The following is a 20,235-nucleotide window of genomic DNA, read 5'->3' as shown; positions in this document are numbered from 1 at the left end:
TGGGGTTGCAGCGAAAAATCAACAGTGAGGACAACTGGAATTTGTTAAAATATGTCTGATAGAGACAGAATAAAAATCAAGCAGACGTTGGAAAAAATAAACCTTGGATCAAAGTAAGAAAAAAATTCATTATAATAATTTTTAAACTTACAACGTTTGTCAAAAGAAATAAACAAAAATTGACTTTTATAAGTTGATGTAATGTTAATTAAATTTTTTTAAGTGTATACAGGAATAAAAACAGGGGTCATCTATGATTACAATATTATAATATGATTATAAATAATAATGAATGTATTATAATGACCACAGTGTTAATTACCGTTAACGAGAGAGTAATGAATAGGGTTCGGGTGGCTCTGATCCCCATCTTTAGCCGACACGGTGAAGATTTCCGAGCCCTGAACACATGAAGGGTAAATAAAGGTCAGTTAGAGAAATCTGTTTTCTTTACAGTTACACTTTACACTCTATTATTCCTGGACATTTTAGCCGAATGCGACTCCATGCTGTAGGAGGTTCTAGTAGACCAACACGCTCCCTAGTGGCTGCTGTGGGAATATCAACAAGTCAGCTGGTGAAAACAGTGGTGCAGATGCTAACGCTAACGCTAACGAAAGCAGATAGATGAAGCTGATTCTACAATCAACTGCACACTGAAGCTCCTTTCACACACCAAACCTGTTACTGTGTGAGCTGAAAACAATGTGGGATAGATCACAATTTTTCATTCCTACTCAGTCGCCCATAAGATTAAAGTCACAGGTGTGCTGTTTTCCTACCCAAGTGTATTTAATGTCATGCGAGAAACTTCGCAAGTCTTCAGTGTACAACCCCGATTCCAAAAAAGTTGGAACAAAGTACAAATTGTAAATAAAAACGGAATGCAATGATGTGGAAGTTTCAAAATTCCATATTGTATTCAGAATAGAACATAGATGACATATCAAATGTTTAAACTGAGAAAATGTATCATTTAAAGAGAAAAATTAGGTGATTTTAAATTTCATGACAACAACACATCTCAGAAAAGTTGGGACAAGGCCATGTTTCCCACTGTGAGACATCCCCTTTTCTCTTTACAACAGTCTGTAAACGTCTGGGGACTGAGGAGACAAGTTGCTCAAGTTTAGGGATAGGAATGTTAACCCATTCTTGTCTAATGTAGGATTCTAGTTGCTCAACTGTCTTAGGTCTTTTTTGTCGTATCTTCTGTTTTATGATGCGCCAAATGTTTTCTATGGGTGAAAGATCTGGACTGCAGGCTGGCCAGTTCAGTACCCGGACCCTTCTTCTACGCAGCCATGATGCTGTAATTGATGCAGTATGTGGTTTGGCATTGTCATGTTGGAAAATGCAAGGTCTTCCCTGAAAGAGACATCGTCTGGATGGGAGCATATGTTGCTCTAGAACCTGGATATACCTTTCAGCATTGATGGTGTCTTTCCAGATGTGTAAGCTGCCCATGCCACACGCACTAATGCAACCCCATACCATCAGAGATGCAGGCTTCTGAACTGAGCGCCGATAACAACTCGGGTCGTCCTACTCCTCTTTAGTCCAAATGACACGGCGTCCCTGATTTCCATAAAGAACTTCACATTTTGAGTCGTCTGACCACAGAACAGTTTTCCACTTTGCCACAATCCATTTTAAATGAGCCTTGGCCCAGAGAAGACGTCTGCGCTTCTGGATCGTGTTTAGATACGGCTTCTTCTTTGAACTATAGAGTTTTAGCTGGCAACGGCGGATGGCACGGTGAATTGTGTTCACAGATAATGTTCTCTGGAAATATTCCTGAGCCCATTTTGTGATTTCCAATACAGAAGCATGCCTGTATGTGATGCAGTGCCATCTAAGGGCCCGAAGATCATGGGCACCCAGTATGGTTTTCCGGCCTTGACCCTTACGCACAGAGATTCTTCCAGATTCTCTGAATCTTTTGATGATATTATGCACTGTAGATGATGATATGTTCAAACTCTTTGCAATTTTACACTGTCGAACTCCTTTCTGATATTGCTCCACTGTTTGTCGGCGCAGAATTAGGGGGATTGGTGATCCTCTTCCCATCTTTACTTCTGAGAGCCGCTGCCACTCCAAGATGCTCTTTTTATACCCAGTCATGTTAATGACCTATTGCCAATTGACCTAATGAGTTGCAATTTGGTCCTCCAGCTGTTCCTTTTTTGTACCTTTAACTTTTCCAGCCTCTTATTGCCCCTGTCCCAACTTTTTTGAGATGTGTTGCTGTCATGAAATTTCAAATGAGCCAATATTTGGCATGAAATTTCAAAATGTCTCACTTTCGACATTTGATATGTCGTCTATGTTCTATTGTGAATACAATATCAGTTTTTGAGATTTATAAATTATTGCATTCCGTTTTTATTTACAATTTGTACTTTGTCCCAATTTTTTTGGAATCGGGGTTGTAAAACATGTGAGATCGGATAGTGATGTATAATTCACTCCGATTTGTGAGTATCAGATTGTGTACGTCACAATATCACTACATCATTTACGTCACGATTGTCACAACCTGCCAATCCAGTGGTTCTGATTCTGACTGAAGCCATGGCAAAGAAAAAAAAAAAGACTACCGTTAATGTTACTCAGAGATTATCGCCTCTACTTTACCATTTTGCTTCCATTCTGTCATGACACCCTTACAGCATAAATTAATGGTTTTCAGTGCGAGTGTGAATGAGGTGTCAGTTAAAAAAGTCTTTTATTGGTTGAGTGAATTGGTTGGGTGCGACCAGTGCTGTGTGAAAGAGTGCTCTCAGAGTTGCGACTCGCTATCCAATCCCATTCAGTGTAGCGTCAGAGACACCGGATCAGGACTTGCATTTGGACGAGGCTGAAGTTGGAAAACCCTCACTGGCCCTGTTCACACCTGGCATTAACACCTGTCGAGATGTGAAGCGCTCACACCTGGTGTTATGAACGTGTCTCCAGTGGGCACTCGTGATCAGAATTTGGACATCGTTTCTGGAAAAGGAAGGCTTTATATTTATCTGTATTCATGTTCAGGCAGGAATGTCCCTCGAATCATATCTCGTGCACCTTTATGGACTTTTAATCAGACATTTCAGTCACATGATCAGCTAATGAAATGTATAAATGAATGAGAGATCAGATGACGAGACGCTGAAAAGCAGCTACTGTTGTCGCCTCTGTTACAGCGTCGTCTTTATCCATTAGCCTCGCAGCAGCACCATTTCCATATGATCTCGCAGTTTCCTCATCACATTTGATTAGCCGGTCGTTTGTCGATGTCCGAGATGCATCGAGACGCCTCCACTACAGATGTAATGAGGCCACGTGTCTCATCCCACCTCTGAATGTAGTGAGGGATCGGATCACAAAGCGTCTTCGAGACACTGGATCTCGTTCACGTGTTCCCGTTCTTAACGTCATCCGTTTACAGTCCAATCACCCAGGGCGTACGTTACTTCCGGGTCTGAACAAGGCTCCTGTAGACATCGAGTCTCTGCACCACGTCACACTCTCAGGTTGAGCTCAGCTCACAGCTTGTCCCCATGACACAGTTTACACTACCGTTCAAAAGTTTGGGGTCACTTTGAAATGTCCTTATTTTTGAAAGAAAAGCACTGTTCTTTTCAATGAAGATCACTTTAAACTAATCAGAAATCCACTCTATACATTGCTAATGTGGTAAATGACTATTCTAGCTGCAAATGTCTGGTTTTTGGTGCAATATCTCCATAGGTGTATAGAGGCCCATTTCCAGCAACTCTCACTCCAGTGTTCTAATGGTACAATGTGTTTGCTCATTGCCTCAGAAGGCTAATGGATGATTAGAAAACCCTTGTACAATCATGTTAGCACAGCTGAAAACAGTTGAGCTCTTTAGAGAAGCTATAAAACTGACCTTCCTTTGAGCAGATTGAGTTTCTGGAGCATCACATTTGTGGGGTCGATTAAATGCTCAAAATGGCCAGAAAAATGTCTCGACTATATTTTCTATTCATTTTACAACTTATGGTGGGAAATAAAAGTGCGACTTTTCATGGAAAACACAAAATTGTCTGGGTGACCCCAAACTTTTGAACAGTAGTGTAAGTGCTAACGCACTGTTAAATACTGTAACGTGACCCACAGGTTTATTATTTTCCACATTTAATGCACAGATTTATTTACTTTCAGTGTTAATACTGTAATCTGAAACAGCACCAAAGCTGGAAGTGTATAATGTGTCGCCTGAAACTCGACAAACATCCTCGTCCTGAATCAGTTTTTACTTTACGTAAAAGAAAAGATGACGACTCAGATGAGTTCCTTTGTGGTCAGAAATTAAGATTCATCCAACCCTTAATAGATACAGGAGTGTAAATTTACACTAGAAGAAATTATCCAGGGCCAGAAATACCAGGAATTTAACAGGAATTACAACACGATTCCACAAGCGAGTGGATCAGCATGAGATCAAACTATTAGTACGAGACCAAGTCACACTGTGTCACTTCGTATTAAATCAGCTCAAGATTCAACGTATCTTTTATACGTTGAATCATTGATCACATATCAAAGTGTTTCAAACACAGATTTATAAGCGAATTGATTTATCTTTTTACTGTGCCATATAGATAATATTAGCATTTAATTTCATGTGCTGCTGTTGATAATAATAATAATAATAATAATAATAATAATAATAATAATAATAACAACATACGTACAGGCTCGGACACTTCATAAACGTATCCGAAGTACGGCGTTCCCACAAAAGTCGGAGGCGTGTCCTGGGCATCAAGAACATTAATCGTGATGGTAGCTGATGATGTCATCACCTGGTGTTTCCCGTTATATTTCCCTCCACCGTCCTGAACACATCACAAAATAAATTACACAAAGATTAAAACACACAGCAGTGTTACTGTTACGAGTGTTTTATTCCTCTTATTCCACAGCAACTCACCAAATGTAACGATTTTTATTGATTAAAGAACGGCACAGTGTACTTTTTATCCATTTATAGTTCCATTTAATGTTGAACGCCCACATAAGTTCATTCCTGCTCTCGATTACATTATAGCAGCGATAAACAGTCGTTCCCTCACCAGCCTCTTTTCTCTTCAGCTTCACTTGCTCCATAAACACATCTCTCCTCACAGAAAACTGACCTGTTACTATAGAAACGGTAAGCTGCTGTTCTAGAAAATGAATCAACACCTTCTGACCAATCAGAGTCCAGAACTCAATGTTCTTATAAAATCACATGCATTTTTTCATCTTCCTCACTTCTGTTTGCAGATATTATTTAATTTTTGTTTCTATTTATTTATTTACTGCTTATGTTATTTCTGCCATGTTGTAATTTTGGGAAAATGTAACCAAAACAGATTTTATTTATAATTCAGTGTTTAAAGTCATATGGTGTGTTTTGTATAAAGGTCACCTTGGCTACCACGGTGATGAAGTGTGTGCTGGAAGTCTCATAGTCGAGAGACACGCCCACTTTGATACGCAGCACGCCACTGTGACCATCGATGGTGAACTTGGTTTTGGGAGACGTCTGAAAGAACAATTCATATGTAATGACAGGATTTAGTCTGTTAATTACAGACCAGAAGCAAAATCATCAGCAGCAAGTAATTAATTAACAATCCTCAGAAACATATCAGTTACTAATAATCACCAAATATTAATCAGGGAATAAAATAATATTAATAAATAATAATTAATGACCAGCAGAGGCTTTGGAAAAATAATCACTAGTATCAAATTATTTAGTAGCAAACTAAAGGAATTATATTGAGAATTATTTATTAACATATTCATGAATAATCAAATCAATTAATCATCATCATTAATAACAAACCCAACTCTCTGCAGGAACAAAATAAATTCATAATGAATCCATGAATAATAAGTGTTGCCAGGCAAAACAAACCTCGCCCGGTAGCACTTATGATGAATATGAAGGAAGATATCATGAAAAAAAAAAATCGGTCCCCTCTGGGTCCATGTGGCTCCTGCTTATAAATAAAATAGTTTTCTGATCCCGTGTCCGTACAGTAAATGCAGCATATATATTTACTCTATGAGGCAGTAGCTACAAAAATGAAGCGTAATCCAAAAATGAACAATTTACAAATCACAGAAGTAAAATATACTGAGTGTCTGTACTTTGTATTACTCTACTCTTACCGCTTACAGTTTTCGAAACTGAAACTTCCGAACCGAGGCTGACATACACACACGCTGTCGCCACAACCCAAACTCTTATTTCCCAGAAATGGCCCGGCGCTAGAGCTCAGCGGAACGCGCTTCCCCTCTGTCATAAGTGTAAACATGTCTGAAAGCGATTTCTTTAGTCTTGTCCATTCATTTCGAACGGTGAACCGAATTGTATACACTCACCAGCCATTTTAATAGGAACACATGTATGCGCATGCGCAGTGTGCGACTGTTACATTCTTACAGCACGATGACATAGCAGCGAGCGCCTCTACATGAGGCAGTATCCACAACAAAAACGATTTTGACCTGTTGGTGACCTTGACCGGATGACCCTCAAAATGTTGGAGGTTCTATTCGAGACCAATGACCATCTCTCCTGAAAGTTTCATAATGATTGATCCAACCGTTCTCTCATAATATGGAGCCCCCGGTGGACTCCGCCCCGGGTGAGGTAATTATCCAGTGAATTAATGAGCTTTTAATTAACGAATAAATTAATAACCTGTGTAATGATTAATGATCATGAAAACTTTTTTTTTTCTGGAAAATAATATTTATTAGTGTCGTACTGATTAATAACGATCTTAGAATTAATAATTATTAATAATTAATATAAATTATAAACAATAATAAATAGCATTATTATTATTATTATTATTATTATTATTATTATTATTACATTTGTTTAATAATATCCCAACATTTTTGGATCAAAATCTGTGGATTCAAATAAAAATAAATTAAAGTAACAATTTTACTGCGTTGGAGCTTTTTGATGCTTTATAAATGTTTGTAAATGTTTATAAAGCAGCGTCAACCAATTACACAGGAAAACACAGGCAGATATACAGAATTTACCAGAACACACTGACGCTGAGTTTCTAGAAGGTTCTGTGTGTGGGGAGTCCAGGCTTAGCGCTCAGCACCACGCCCCAAATGTGATTGAAATTTAATCCAGTAAAGCAGCAGCACATTTCCTGATGGCCTTCTGTGATGATGATGATGATGATTTAATCTGACTGGTTAAATTCAGATTTAATTCATTTCACATTCAGCAGAGAAATGGCTCAGATACACAGAGTTACTGTTAGCACCCTGACGTTGATTATTTAACTACAACAGCATGTCCCCGTGTGTTTTATTCCTCTTACACCACAGCAGCTTACCGACGCTGACAATTTTTATTTATTAAAGAAATGACATTGTACTTTTAGCCATTTATAGTTACAGTTAATGTTGTAGAAATAAGTTAGTTCCTGTTCTTGTTTACATCGTAGCAGCGATAAACAGATGTTTAAACTCCTCTCTGTCCTGAAGATGTCAGAAAACTTAATATTACAAAGATATGGTGAAGTTTTACAGAAAAATTCACCATATCAACAATTACACACATTTTACATTTGTCCTGGACACGCCCCTGTGAAAGAGCTGTTACTATAGAAACGATAACGTATAAGAACGAGGGCATTAATATAAACCTGCACTGCTGTCAGAGCTGCCGTTATAGAAAACTAATCAACACCTTCCCTTCTGACCAATCAGACACCAGAATCTGTGAAAATGGATAAAATATTCTGCTGAACAGCTACTGATGGAAATTAAACTGAATATTTTCATTTAAGTTGAAGACAAAAATAACCTTTTTAGACAGGGTTTGTAAAGATGTAAATATTTTCTGGCTCTGAAATGTCTTTACTTTTGATTAAATGTATCTGGGAGCTTGATGTTTAGTCCGTAACAAAGTGACTAAATAGGCTAACACTGGAAATGTGAGCAAAACAAATTATTAGAAAATTTAGAAATATACAAAATGTTTATATTGGTGGTTCAGTAAGAAAAAAACCCCCAACATCCTGATATTTTTAATGCTGTCGAAAATAATCAGGGCTCGGCATTAATGGTAGTCCAACTGTCCGGGACAACCAAATGTTTGGTCTGGACAAGTGAATATGGGATGGGATGAGTTGAATATTAGTTGAAAATCAGAATTTTTATAGGAATTATTCCAGGAGTTACTGCAATAAAATTCCAACAAAACCAGTTCAGTCTCCTCAGTGATCCAGCCGTGTTATTGTTTTACGAAATTCTGGGGAAGCCAAGTACAGTAGGTGTGTGTGTAAAAATAACCATGGTATAATATCCAATTCTAGATTATTATCCCCCACCCAAATGAAGTTTGGCGGATATAGAAACGGGTTCAGTTCGTCCGTCTGTCTGTCCATCCATCCGTCCGTACGGTCACATTTTCGTTTCCAGGCCATACCTTTAAAACTACTGAAGATATCTTCATGAAACTCTGTATACATATCAAGCAACATGTGACCTGGTGCCTTTTGCTATTTTGGATTTTTGAAAAAAAAAATTTTTTTTCAAATTTTTACATAGAAAATAGATTTTGACTTGGTTTCTAAGAGCGATGTTGGTTTCCGGAGCATATATCCAAAACTATCCATGATACGGATTTGACACTCGGTATACATGTTAACAAGGTGATGTAGATGTGCCTTTTCATACTAAAAAAATTTAGAAATTTAAATTTTTCATGTTTCCATGGAAACAATTTCAGACTCAGTCTCTCAGGTTAGTCTTAGGGGCAGGTTTTGTTTCTGGAGCAGAACTTGAAAGCTATGAGTGGTTTGGTGTTGAAAGTTGGTAAATGTGTTGATTCAGTAATGAATTTGTGCCTTTTGATACTAAGAAATATGAGAAATGTTAATTTTTAGCTCTCCTGGACCAAAGGCCCGGTGGGTTTATGCCATGGGCTGCTGAGGTCAGTGTAAAGAGGTCGGGTTGGGTTCCTGCAGCACAATTTGAAAAATGTGACACATAATATCTGGAAACTTGGTATATATTTGGTCTATAGGGCGGGGGATATAGATTTCTCTGTCTTCTTATTAGATTTTCATCGAAATCAGACAAATGGCGAGCTCAATAAAATAAACATCTGTAGTAAATCTTCATTTCATTTCATTCAGACTTTCAGTGTATTTTTCTTCGGTATGATTCACATTTACATTAACCATCACAAATATGGTAAAATATTTCAGGGGAATTTTACGACAGTAAAAGCCGAACTCACTTATGGTTTGTTTTCATTCACAGAGTGATTCTGTCCCCCTTATTATGTCCAACTCATTTTCTTTAAATTAATTTATACTTCAGGTTTTACTGGATAAATCAGGATTTAACTTTATTTCCTCCAGAAGCTTTGCATGTGGGTGAGTCGAACTCTTAATCCTGCAGATCAGCTAATGGGTTAGCACACACACACCATAATGGGGCTTTGGATAGTTTCTGTTTATTGTTACAGTTAAAGTTTTATTGAAAAATTATAAATCATGAAAGCATAATGATGATCATAACTATACCTGCTTTTTAATAAAACTTTGTTAATCACTTTCCTTTCACTGAACTCGTAAATACACCGGAATAAAATGGTTACGGTCAGGACGAGTGAAAAATCTCCCTGCTTGTCCAAGTGGATGAGTCCATTAAAGAGGTAATGTCGATCCCTGAATAATTCCAACTTATTTTTATTTAGAAATGTCATTTTAATTTTGAGGTGGCACGGTGGTGTAGTGGTTAGCGCTGTCGCCTCACAGCAAGAAGGTCCGGGTTCGAGCCCTGGGGCTGGCGAGGGCCTTTCTGTGTGGAGTTTGCATGTTCTCCCCGTGTCCGCGTGGGTTTCCTCCGGGTGCTCCGGTTTCCCCCACAGTCCAAAGACATGCAGGTTAGGTTAACTGGTGACTCTAAATTGAGCGTAGGTGTGAATGTGAGTGTGAATGGTTGTCTGTGTCTATGTGTCAGCCCTGTGATGACCTGGCGACTTGTCCAGGGTGTACCCCGCCTTTCGCCCGTAGTCAGCTGGGATAGGCTCCAGCTTGCCTGCGACCCTATAGAACAGGATAAAGCGGCTACAGATAATGAGAAGAGATTTTAATTTTGACAGATTTTGAGGTTTATTGTGGTTTATAATCTGACCTGCAGGAAATATGTGACACTTCCTCCAGAACCAAGATCTTTATCCACAGCTCGAACTTTAAAAATGCTGCGTCCCGCCTCCATATCCTTCAACACAACACATGAATGCATTAATAACACACACACACACACACACACAATTTACATAAACACAGGACTGAATCTTCAGGTTGTTAATTTCACGATGAACACATTGCAAAATAGCAAAGAAAAAAGTCCATATTTATACATTTTCAGCTTTATCATCATCCACTTTACAGCTATCAACTTTATGCTACAGCTTTCTTTCTGAATGCAGCCGTAATTAAAGCTCTGTTCGCTAGCCCCGCCCCTTTAGCTTTATGATATTTAAAATAGACAAATCACAGATGAATCAGTCTGTCAGGTGAAAGCGGATCAGTACAGCATGAAGTCAAGAATATAACCTTCCTGACCTCAGGGACGTTGACGATGTAGGGCAGGCTGAGAAACTCGGGCTTTTCATCGTTAACATCTGAGACAAACACGCGCACTTTCTCCACCACCTGAGGAAACAAAAACAGCTGCATCTCAAACATCAGCCCTGCAGTGGCCTTCACTACATTGCGATTACTCAGGATTTAAATAGTAAACATTCTACACTGTAAAAAGCCTCACAGTGCCCGACACCAAGTTCATTTACAGACGCATCAAATACTGTTCAGAAAAATTAGCGCTCCATAATTCAAGTTTAATAATGATTTATAAAACAGTTAAAAAAACAAAACCCTCAGCATCTGTCAAAGAGAAAAATGTGACATGTATCCAGCAGTTACCTTATTCCTGCCATCAGTGATGCTGACCAACACCACGATTTCATCTTCAACCTGGATTTGAGACACAAACAAATTACAGTGGTGCTTGAAAGTTTGTGAACCCTTTAGAATTTTCTATATTTCTGCATAAATATGACCTAAAACATCATCAGATTTTCACACAAGTCCTAAAAGAAGATAAAGAGAACCCAGTTAAACACATGAGACAAAAATATTATACTTGGTCATTTATTTATTGAGGAAAATGATCCAATATTACATATCTGTGAGTGGCAAAAGTATGTGAGCCTTTGCTTTCAGTATCTGGTGTGACCCCCTTGTGCAGCAATAACTGCAACTAAACGTTTGCGGTAACTGTTGATCAGTCCTGCACACCGGCTTGGAGGAATTTTAGCCCGTTCCTCCGTACAGAACAGCTTCAACTCTGGGATGTTGGTGGGTTTCCTCACATGAACTACTCGCTTCAGGTCCTTCCACAACATTTCCATTGGATTAAGGTCAGGACTTTGACTTGGCCATTCCAAAACATTAACTTTATTCTTCTTTAACCATTCTTTGGTAGAACGACTTGTGTGCTTAGGGTCGTTGTCTTGCTGCATGACCCACCTTCTCTTGAGATTCAGTTCATGGACAGATGTCCTGACATTTTCCTTTAGAATTCGCTGGTATAATTCAGAATTCATTGTTCCATCAATGATGGCAAGCCGTCCTGGCCCAGATGCAGCAAAACAGGCCCAAAACACGATACTACCACCACCATGTTTCACAGATGGGATAAGGTTCTTATGCTGGAATGCAGTGTTTTCCTTTCTCCAAACATAACGCTTCTCATCTCATTATCTGTAGCAGCTTTATCCTGTTCTACAGGGTCGCAGGCAAGCTGGAGCCTATCCCAGCTGACTACAGGCGAAAGGCGGGGTTCACCCTGGACAAGTCGCCAGGTCATCACAGGGCTGACACATAGACACAGACAACCATTCACACTCACATTCACACCTACGCTCAATTTAGAGTCACCAGTTAACCTAACCTGCATGTCTTTGGACTGTGGGGGAAACCGGAGCACCCGGAGGAAACCCACGCGGACACGGGGAGAACATGCAAACTCCACACAGAAAGACCCTCGCCGGCCGCGGGGCTAGAACCCGGACCTTCTTGCTGTGAGGCGACAGCGCTAACCACTACACCACCGTGCCGCCCATAACACTTCTCATTTAAACCAAAAGGTTCTATTTTGTCCTCATCCATCCACAAAACATTTTTCCAATAGCCTTCTGGCTTGTCCATGTGACCTTTAGCAAACTGCAGACGAGCACCAATGCTCTTTATGAAGAGCAGTGGCTTTCTCCTTGCAACCCTGCCATGCACACCATTGCTGTTCAGTGTTCTCCTGATGGTGGACTCATGAACATTAACATTAGCCAATGTGAGAGAGGCCTTCACTTGCTTAGAAGTTACCCTGGGGTCCTTTGTGACCTCGCCGACGATTACACGCCTTGCTCTTGGAGTGATCTTTGTTGGTCGACCACTCCTGGGGAGGGTAACAATGGTCTTGAATTTCCTCCATTTGTACACAATCTGTCTGACTGTGGATTGGTGGAGTCCAAACTCTTTAGGGATGGTTCCGTAACCTTTTTCAGCCTGATGAGCATCAACAACGCTTTTTCTGAGGTCCTCAGAAATCTCCATTGTTCATGCCATGATGCACTTCCACAAACGTGTTGTGAAGATCAGACTTTGATAGATCCCTGTTCTTTAAATAAAACAGGGTGCCCACTCACACCTGATTGTCATCCCATTGATTGAAAACACCTGACTCTAATTTCACCTTTAAATTAACTGCTAATCCTAGAGGTTCACATACTTTTGCCACTCACAGATATGTAATATTGGATCATTTTCCTCAATAAATAAATGACCAAGTATAACATTTTTGTGTCATTTGTTTAACTGGGTTCTCTTTATCTACTTTTAGGACTTGTGTGAAAATATGATGATGTTTTTGATGATATTTATGCAGAAATATAGAAAATTAAAGGGTTCACAAACTTTCAAGCACCACTGTACTCGTTTGAGTGGAGTGCCGTCTTGGAGTATACAACCCTGATTCCAAAAAAGTTGGGACAAAGTACAAATTGTAAATAAAAACGGAATGCAATGATGTGGAAGTTTCAAAATTCCATATTTTATTCAGAATAGAACATAGATGACATATCAAATGTTTAAACTGAGAAAATGTATCATTTAAAGAGAAAAATTAGGTGATTTTAAATTTCATGACAACAACACATCTCAAAAAAGTTGGGACAAGGCCATGTTTCCCACTGTGAGACATCCCCTTTTCTCTTTACAACAGTCTGTAAACGTCTGGGGACTGAGGAGACAAGTTGCTCAAGTTTAGGGATAGGAATGTTAACCCATTCTTGTCTAATGTAGGATTCTAGTTGCTCAACTGTCTTAGGTCTTTTTTGTCGTATCTTCCGTTTTATGATGCGCCAAATGTTTTCTATGGGTGAAAGATCTGGACTGCAGCCTGGCCAGTTCAGTACCCGGACCCTTCTTCTACGCAGCCATGATGCTGTAATTGATGCAGTATGTGGTTTGGCATTGTCATGTTGGAAAATGCAAGGTCTTCCCTGAAAGAGACGTCGTCTGGATGGGAGCATATGTTGCTCTAGAACCTGGATATACCTTTCAGCATTGATGGTGTCTTTCCGGATGTGTAAGCTGCCCATGCCACACGCACTAATGCAACCCCATACCGTCAGAGATGCAGGCTTCTGAACTGAGCGCTGATAACAACTCGGGTCGTCCTTCTCCTCTTTAGTCCGAATGACACGGCGTCCCTGATTTCCATAAAGAACTTCAAATTTTGATTCGTCTGACCACAGAACAGTTTTCCACTTTGCCACAGTCCATTTTAAATGAGCCTTGGCCCAGAGAAGACGTCTGCGCTTCTGGATCGTGTTTAGATACGGCTTCTTCTTTGAACTATAGAGTTTTAGCTGGCAACGGCGGATGGCACGGTGAATTGTGTTCACAGATAATGTTCTCTGGAAATATTCCTGAGCCCATTTTGTGATTTCCAATACAGAAGCATGCCTGTATGTGATGCAGTGCCGTCTAAGGGCCCGAAGATCACGGGCACCCAGTATGGTTTTCCGGCCTTGACCCTTACGCACAGAGATTCTTCCAGATTCTCTGAATCTTTTGATGATATTATGCACTGTAGATGATGATATGTTCAAACTCTTTGCAATTTTACACTGTCGAACTCCTTTCTGATATTGCTCCACTATTTGTCGGTGCAGAATTAGGGGGATTGGTGATCCTCTTCCCATCTTTACTTCTGAGAGCCGCTGCCACTCCAAGATGCTCTTTTTATACCCAGTCATGTTAATGACCTATTGCCAATTGACCTAATGAGTTGCAATTTGGTCCTCCAGCTGTTCCTTTTTTGTACCTTTAACTTTTCCAGCCTCTTATTGCCCCTGTCCCAACTTTTTTGAGATGTGTTCCTGTCATGAAATTTCAAATGAGCCAATATTTGGCATGAAATTTCAAAATGTCTCACTTTCGACATTTGATATGTTGTCTATGTTCTATTGTGAATAGAATAGAATCAGTTTTTGAAATTTGTAAATTATTGCATTCCGTTTTTATTTACAATTTGTACTTTGTCCCAACTTTTTTGGAATCAGGGTTGTAGTACATGCTTGATTGGAGTATCATGCTGGAGTATAGTACACATTTGAGTATAGTGTCATGTTGGAGTATAGCACACGTTTGATTGGAGTATCGTGCTGGAGTATAGTACATGTTTGATTGGAGTATCGTGCTGGAGTATAGTGCATGTTTGAGTGAAGTATTGTGCTGTGAGTATAGTACACATTTCAGTGTAGTGTCATGCTGGAGTATAGTACACATTTGATTGGACTATCGTGCATGTTGGAGTATAGTACACGTTTGATTGGAGTATCATGCTGGAGTATCGTGCTGGAGTATAGTACGTTTGATTGGACTATTGTGCATGTTGGAGTATAGTACACGCTTGAGTGTAGTATAATGTTAGAGTACTGTGTGATACTTTTGTTTTTGAGTCTCACCTCTCGGTCCAGTTCCTGGATCAGAGTAACCCGTCCTGACTTGGGCTCGACCCGGAAATGCTCTTTAGAGCCGTTCTCAAAGCTAATATCATACCTGACCTCATCTCCTTCTGGATCTGTTCCATTTAGAGTGAACACCTGAGATCCTAAAATACACACACAGGTTGGTATGTTGATGTTTGTGATAAATAAATGAATCAACACATTAGTTTCTATCTGCACTTCATGAGTGTGTCGGCTGGAGACTGAAGTCGGCTCCGGAGAGCAAACACACACCTCGTTCTCGTGTTCTTGTGAGCTGCACTGTGGTGATTAGCATTCAGTGGGAACACCATTTGATTTAGTCACACTGAATGAGATCTCAGTAAACTCTGAATCGAGCCAGAAACTGTAGCCTGTAGAATGGAGTTTCGACGAATATCAGCTCACTAGAACTGATAAACCCAGGGAGGGTCAGTGAAATTAATTCATTTAATTAAGTTTAATTAAGACTTTAATTTAGCTCACATGAGAAGGAGATGACGTTTACAAAGCAGCTGATGGTAATGTGGATATCGGAGAACATACTGTATTAGTGAAATATTAGGGGAAACATCTTTAAAAAAATAAAAACATGGTTTGTCATTGATTAAAATGGTTCAGTTTTAGAGATTAAAAATTCTGCTGCGTTTCATCAACTACTGTCCATCTCAAAGAAAATTAACAATAACCAACTGACTTAAATACTAAAACTAATGTAATTTTTCCAAAACTTGTTCTAAAACTAAAGCAAAATTCAACTTTGCTGCTAAAATTAATCCTTATTTGAATGGATACTTTCACTTTTTTGAAGTAAGAATTTCACTGTTACTCTTTGTTTTTTCTTGGGTTGTGAACTTTAACACTGCTACAGAACGCAGTTCATCTCTCATCTTTCAGGTTACAAATCTCTACAAATTCTCCACGTATCATCCAGCTGTCTCCACTTTGTAGGTTTCTGAAGATAAAATAAAGTGTTTTGTCACTCAGACTGTCATGTACAAGCTGAGACGTAAGTGGCTTTACGCAGATTAGTGAAGGATCAACTTCGTTATAACCCACATACATGACTGACACAACAGTAACACATTAGCATCTGGCTAATCTTAGGGTACATTATTAACCCTGTGATACAGAGTGTGTGTCCAGGAGTGTGTATGATGAATATAGGTGTTCCTCACCAACTGGGGTGTCTTCAAAGATGCTAAACAGTGCCATGTTCCCATTGTCATGGAAATACGGTGCAAAGTCTGATAGTCCTGAAAAAAAAAATATATATATATATATATATTATACTTTATGCTCAGTGGGGAACTATGACAAAAGAGAGAAACAGATGGAAAATTTGATACACATATACCCCTTTTCAACCAACAGGGAGCAAGTTCTTGAACAGGTTCCATTCAGGATTCTCACAATCAGAGCCCCTACCGTCCCGCGTCAGTAATACAGGGGTTGGTAAAAAACACTCTGAGCCCCTACCGTCCCCGAGCACATCGGACAGCGTCAGTAATAAAGGAGTCGGTAAAAAACACTCTGAGCCCCTACCGTCCCCGAACACATCGGACAGCGTCAGTAATACAGGGGTCGGTAAAAAACACTCTGAGCCCCTACCGTCCCCGAACACATCGGACAGCGTCAGTAATACAGGGGTCGGTAAAAAACACTGAGCCCCTACCGTCCCCGAGCACATCGGACAGCGTCAGTAATACAGGGGTCGGTAAAAAACACTCTGAGCCCCTACCGTCCCCGAGCACATCGGACAGCGTCAGTAATACAGGGGTCGGTAAAAAACACTCTGAGCCCCTACCGTCCCCGAACACATCGGACAGCGTCAGTAATACAGGGGTCGGTAAAAAACACTGAGCCCCTACCTTCCCGAGCACATCGGACAGCGTCAGTAATACAGGGGTCGGTAAAAAACACTGAGCCCCTACCGTCCCCGAGCACATCGGACAGCGTCAGTAATACAGGGGTCGGTAAAAAACACTGAGCCCCTACCGTCCCCGAGCACATCGGACAGCGTCAGTAATACAGGGGTCGGTAAAAAACACTGAGCCCCTACCGTCCCCGAGCACATCGGACAGCGTCAGTAATACAGGGGTCGGTAAAAAACACTGAGCCCCTCCCGTCCCCGAGCACATCGGACAGCGTCAGTAATACAGGGGTCGGTAAAAAACACTGAGCCCCTCCCGTCCCCGAGCACATCGGACAGCGTCAGTAATACAGGGGTCGGTAAAAAACACTGAGCCCCTACCGTCCCCGAGCACATCGGACAGCGTCAGTAATACAGGGGTCGGTAAAAAACACTGAGCCCCTACCGTCCCCGAGCACATCGGACAGCGTCAGTAATACAGGGGTCGGTAAAAAACACTGAGCCCCTACCGTCCCCGAGCACATCGGACAGCGTCAGTAATACAGGGGTTGGTAAAAAACACTGAGCCCCTACCGTCCCCGAGCACATCGGACAGCGTCAGTAATACAGGGGTCGGTAAAAAACACTGAGCCCCTACCGTCCCCGAGCACATCGGACAGCGTCAGTAATACAGGGGTCGGTAAAAAACACTGAGCTCCTACCGTCCCCGAGCACATCGGACAGCGTCAGTAATACAGGGGTCGGTAAAAAACACTCTGAGCCCCTACCGTCCCCGAACACATCGGACAGCGTCAGTAATACAGGGGTCGGTAAAAAACACTGAGCCCCTACCATCCCCGAGCACATTGGACAGCGTCAGTAATACAGGGGTCGGTAAAAAACACTGAGCCCCTACCGTCCCCGAGCACATTGGACAGCGTCAGTAATACAGGGGTCGGTAAAAAACACTGAGCTCCTACCGTCCCCGAGCACATCGGACAGCGTCAGTAATACAGGGGTCGGTAAAAAACACTCTGAGCCCCTACCGTCCCCGAGCACATCGGACAGCGTCAGTAATACAGGGGTCGGTAAAAACCACTGAGCTCCTACCGTCCCCGAGCACATCGGACAGCGTCAGTAATACAGGGGTCGGTAAAAAACACTCTGAGCCCCTACCGTCCCCGAGCACATCGGACAGCGTCAGTAATACAGGGGTCGGTAAAAACCACTGAGCCCCTACCTTCCCCGAGCACATCGGACAGCGTCAGTAATACAGGGGTCGGTAAAAAACACTCTGAGCCCCTACCATCCCCGAGCACATCGGACAGCGTCAGTAATACAGGGGTCGGTAAAAAACACTGAGCCCCTACCGTCCCCGAGCACATCGAACAGCGTCAGTAATACAGGGGTCGGTAAAAACCACTGAGCCTCTACCGTCCCCGAGCACATCGGACAGCGTCAGTAATACAGGGGTTGGTAAAAAACACTCTGAGCCCCTACCGTCCCCGAGCACATCGGACAGCGTCAGTAATAAAGGAGTCGGTAAAAAACACTCTGAGCCCCTACCGTCCCCGAACACATCGGACAGCGTCAGTAATACAGGGGTCGGTAAAAAACACTCTGAGCCCCTACCGTCCCCGAACACATCGGACAGCGTCAGTAATACAGGGGTCGGTAAAAAACACTGAGCCCCTACCGTCCCCGAGCACATTGGACAGCGTCAGTAATACAGGGGTCGGTAAAAAACACTCTGAGCCCCTACCGTCCCCGAGCACATCGGACAGCGTCAGTAATACAGGGGTCGGTAAAAAACACTGAGCCCCTCCCGTCCCCGAGCACATCGGACAGCGTCAGTAATGCAGGGGTCGGTAAAAAACACTGAGCCCCTCCCGTCCCCGAGCACATCGGACAGCGTCAGTAATACAGGGGTCGGTAAAAAACACTGTGCCCCTACCGTCCCCGAGCACATCGGACAGCGTCAGTAATACAGGGGTCGGTAAAAAACACTGAGCCCCTACCGTCCCCGAGCACATCGGACAGCGTCAGTAATACAGGGGTCGGTAAAAAACACTGAGCCCCTACCGTCCCCGAGCACATTGGACAGCGTCAGTAATACAGGGGTCGGTAAAAAACACTGAGCTCCTACCGTCCCCGAGCACATCGGACAGCGTCAGTAATACAGGGGTCGGTAAAAAACACTCTGAGCCCCTACCGTCCCCGAACACATCGGACAGCGTCAGTAATACAGGGGTCGGTAAAAAACACTGAGCCCCTACCATCCCTGAGCACATTGGACAGCGTCAGTAATACAGGGGTCGGTAAAAAACACTGAGCCCCTACCGTCCCCGAGCACATTGGACAGCGTCAGTAATACAGGGGTCGGTAAAAAACACTGAGCTCCTACCGTCCCCGAGCACATCGGACAGCGTCAGTAATACAGGGGTCGGTAAAAAACACTCTGAGCCCCTACCGTCCCCGAGCACATCGGACAGCGTCAGTAATACAGGGGTCGGTAAAAACCACTGAGCCCCTACCATCCCCGAGCACATCGGACAGCGTTAGTAATACAGGGGTCGGTAAAAAACACTCTGAGCCCCTACCATCCCCGAGCACATCGGACAGCGTCAGTAATACAGGGGTCGGTAAAAAACACTGAGCCCCTACCGTCCCCGAGCACATCGGACAGCGTCAGTAATACAGGGGTCGGTAAAAAACACTCTGAGCCACTACCGTCCCCGAGCACATCGGACAGCGTCAGTAATACAGGGGTCGGTAAAAACCACTGAGCCCCTACCATCCCCGAGCACAACGGACAGCGTCAGTAATACAGGGGTCGGTAAAAAACACTGAGCCCCTACCATCCCCGAGCACATTGGACAGCGTCAGTAATACAGGGGTCGGTAAAAAACACTGAGCCCCTACCGTCCCCGAGCACATAGGACAGCGTCAGTAATACAGGGGTCGGTAAAAAACACTGAGCCCCTACCGTCCCCGAGCACATCGGACAGCGTCAGTAATACAGGGGTCGGTAAAAAACACTGAGCCCCTACCGTCCCCGAGCACATCGGACAGCGTCAGTAATACAGGGGTCGGTAAAAAACACTGAGCCCCTACCGTCCCCGAGCACATCGGACAGCGTCAGTAATACAGGGGTCGGTAAAAAACACTGAGCCCCTACCGTCCCCGAGCACATCGGACAGCGTCAGTAATACAGGGGTCGGTAAAAAACACTGAGCCCCTACCGTCCCCGAGCACATCGGACAGCGTCAGT

At 42.3% G+C, this 20,235-nt stretch overlaps 1 protein-coding gene across 1 annotated transcript in view; it reads right to left on the bottom strand.

Annotated features, from left to right (window-relative positions):
• Positions 1–20,235, bottom strand: part of LOC132898654 (cadherin-related family member 1) — a 50,762-nt gene that overhangs the window by 26,815 nt on the left and 3,712 nt on the right. The window contains exons 2-9 of the mRNA XM_060940371.1: positions 16,291–16,368; positions 15,092–15,237; positions 10,986–11,036; positions 10,626–10,715; positions 10,192–10,278; positions 5,426–5,542; positions 4,707–4,850; positions 323–401 (exon numbers count right to left, since the gene is read on the bottom strand). Coding sequence (XP_060796354.1) covers positions 323–401; positions 4,707–4,850; positions 5,426–5,542; positions 10,192–10,278; positions 10,626–10,715; positions 10,986–11,036; positions 15,092–15,237; positions 16,291–16,368 — 792 coding nt within the window. The remainder of the gene's footprint in view (positions 1–322; positions 402–4,706; positions 4,851–5,425; positions 5,543–10,191; positions 10,279–10,625; positions 10,716–10,985; positions 11,037–15,091; positions 15,238–16,290; positions 16,369–20,235) is intronic.

Source organism: Neoarius graeffei, chromosome 14 (genome assembly GCF_027579695.1).
Source record: "Neoarius graeffei isolate fNeoGra1 chromosome 14, fNeoGra1.pri, whole genome shotgun sequence".
Classification (NCBI taxonomy): domain Eukaryota; kingdom Metazoa; phylum Chordata; class Actinopteri; order Siluriformes; family Ariidae; genus Neoarius; species Neoarius graeffei.
This window is presented reverse-complemented; position numbering and strand designations above follow the sequence as displayed.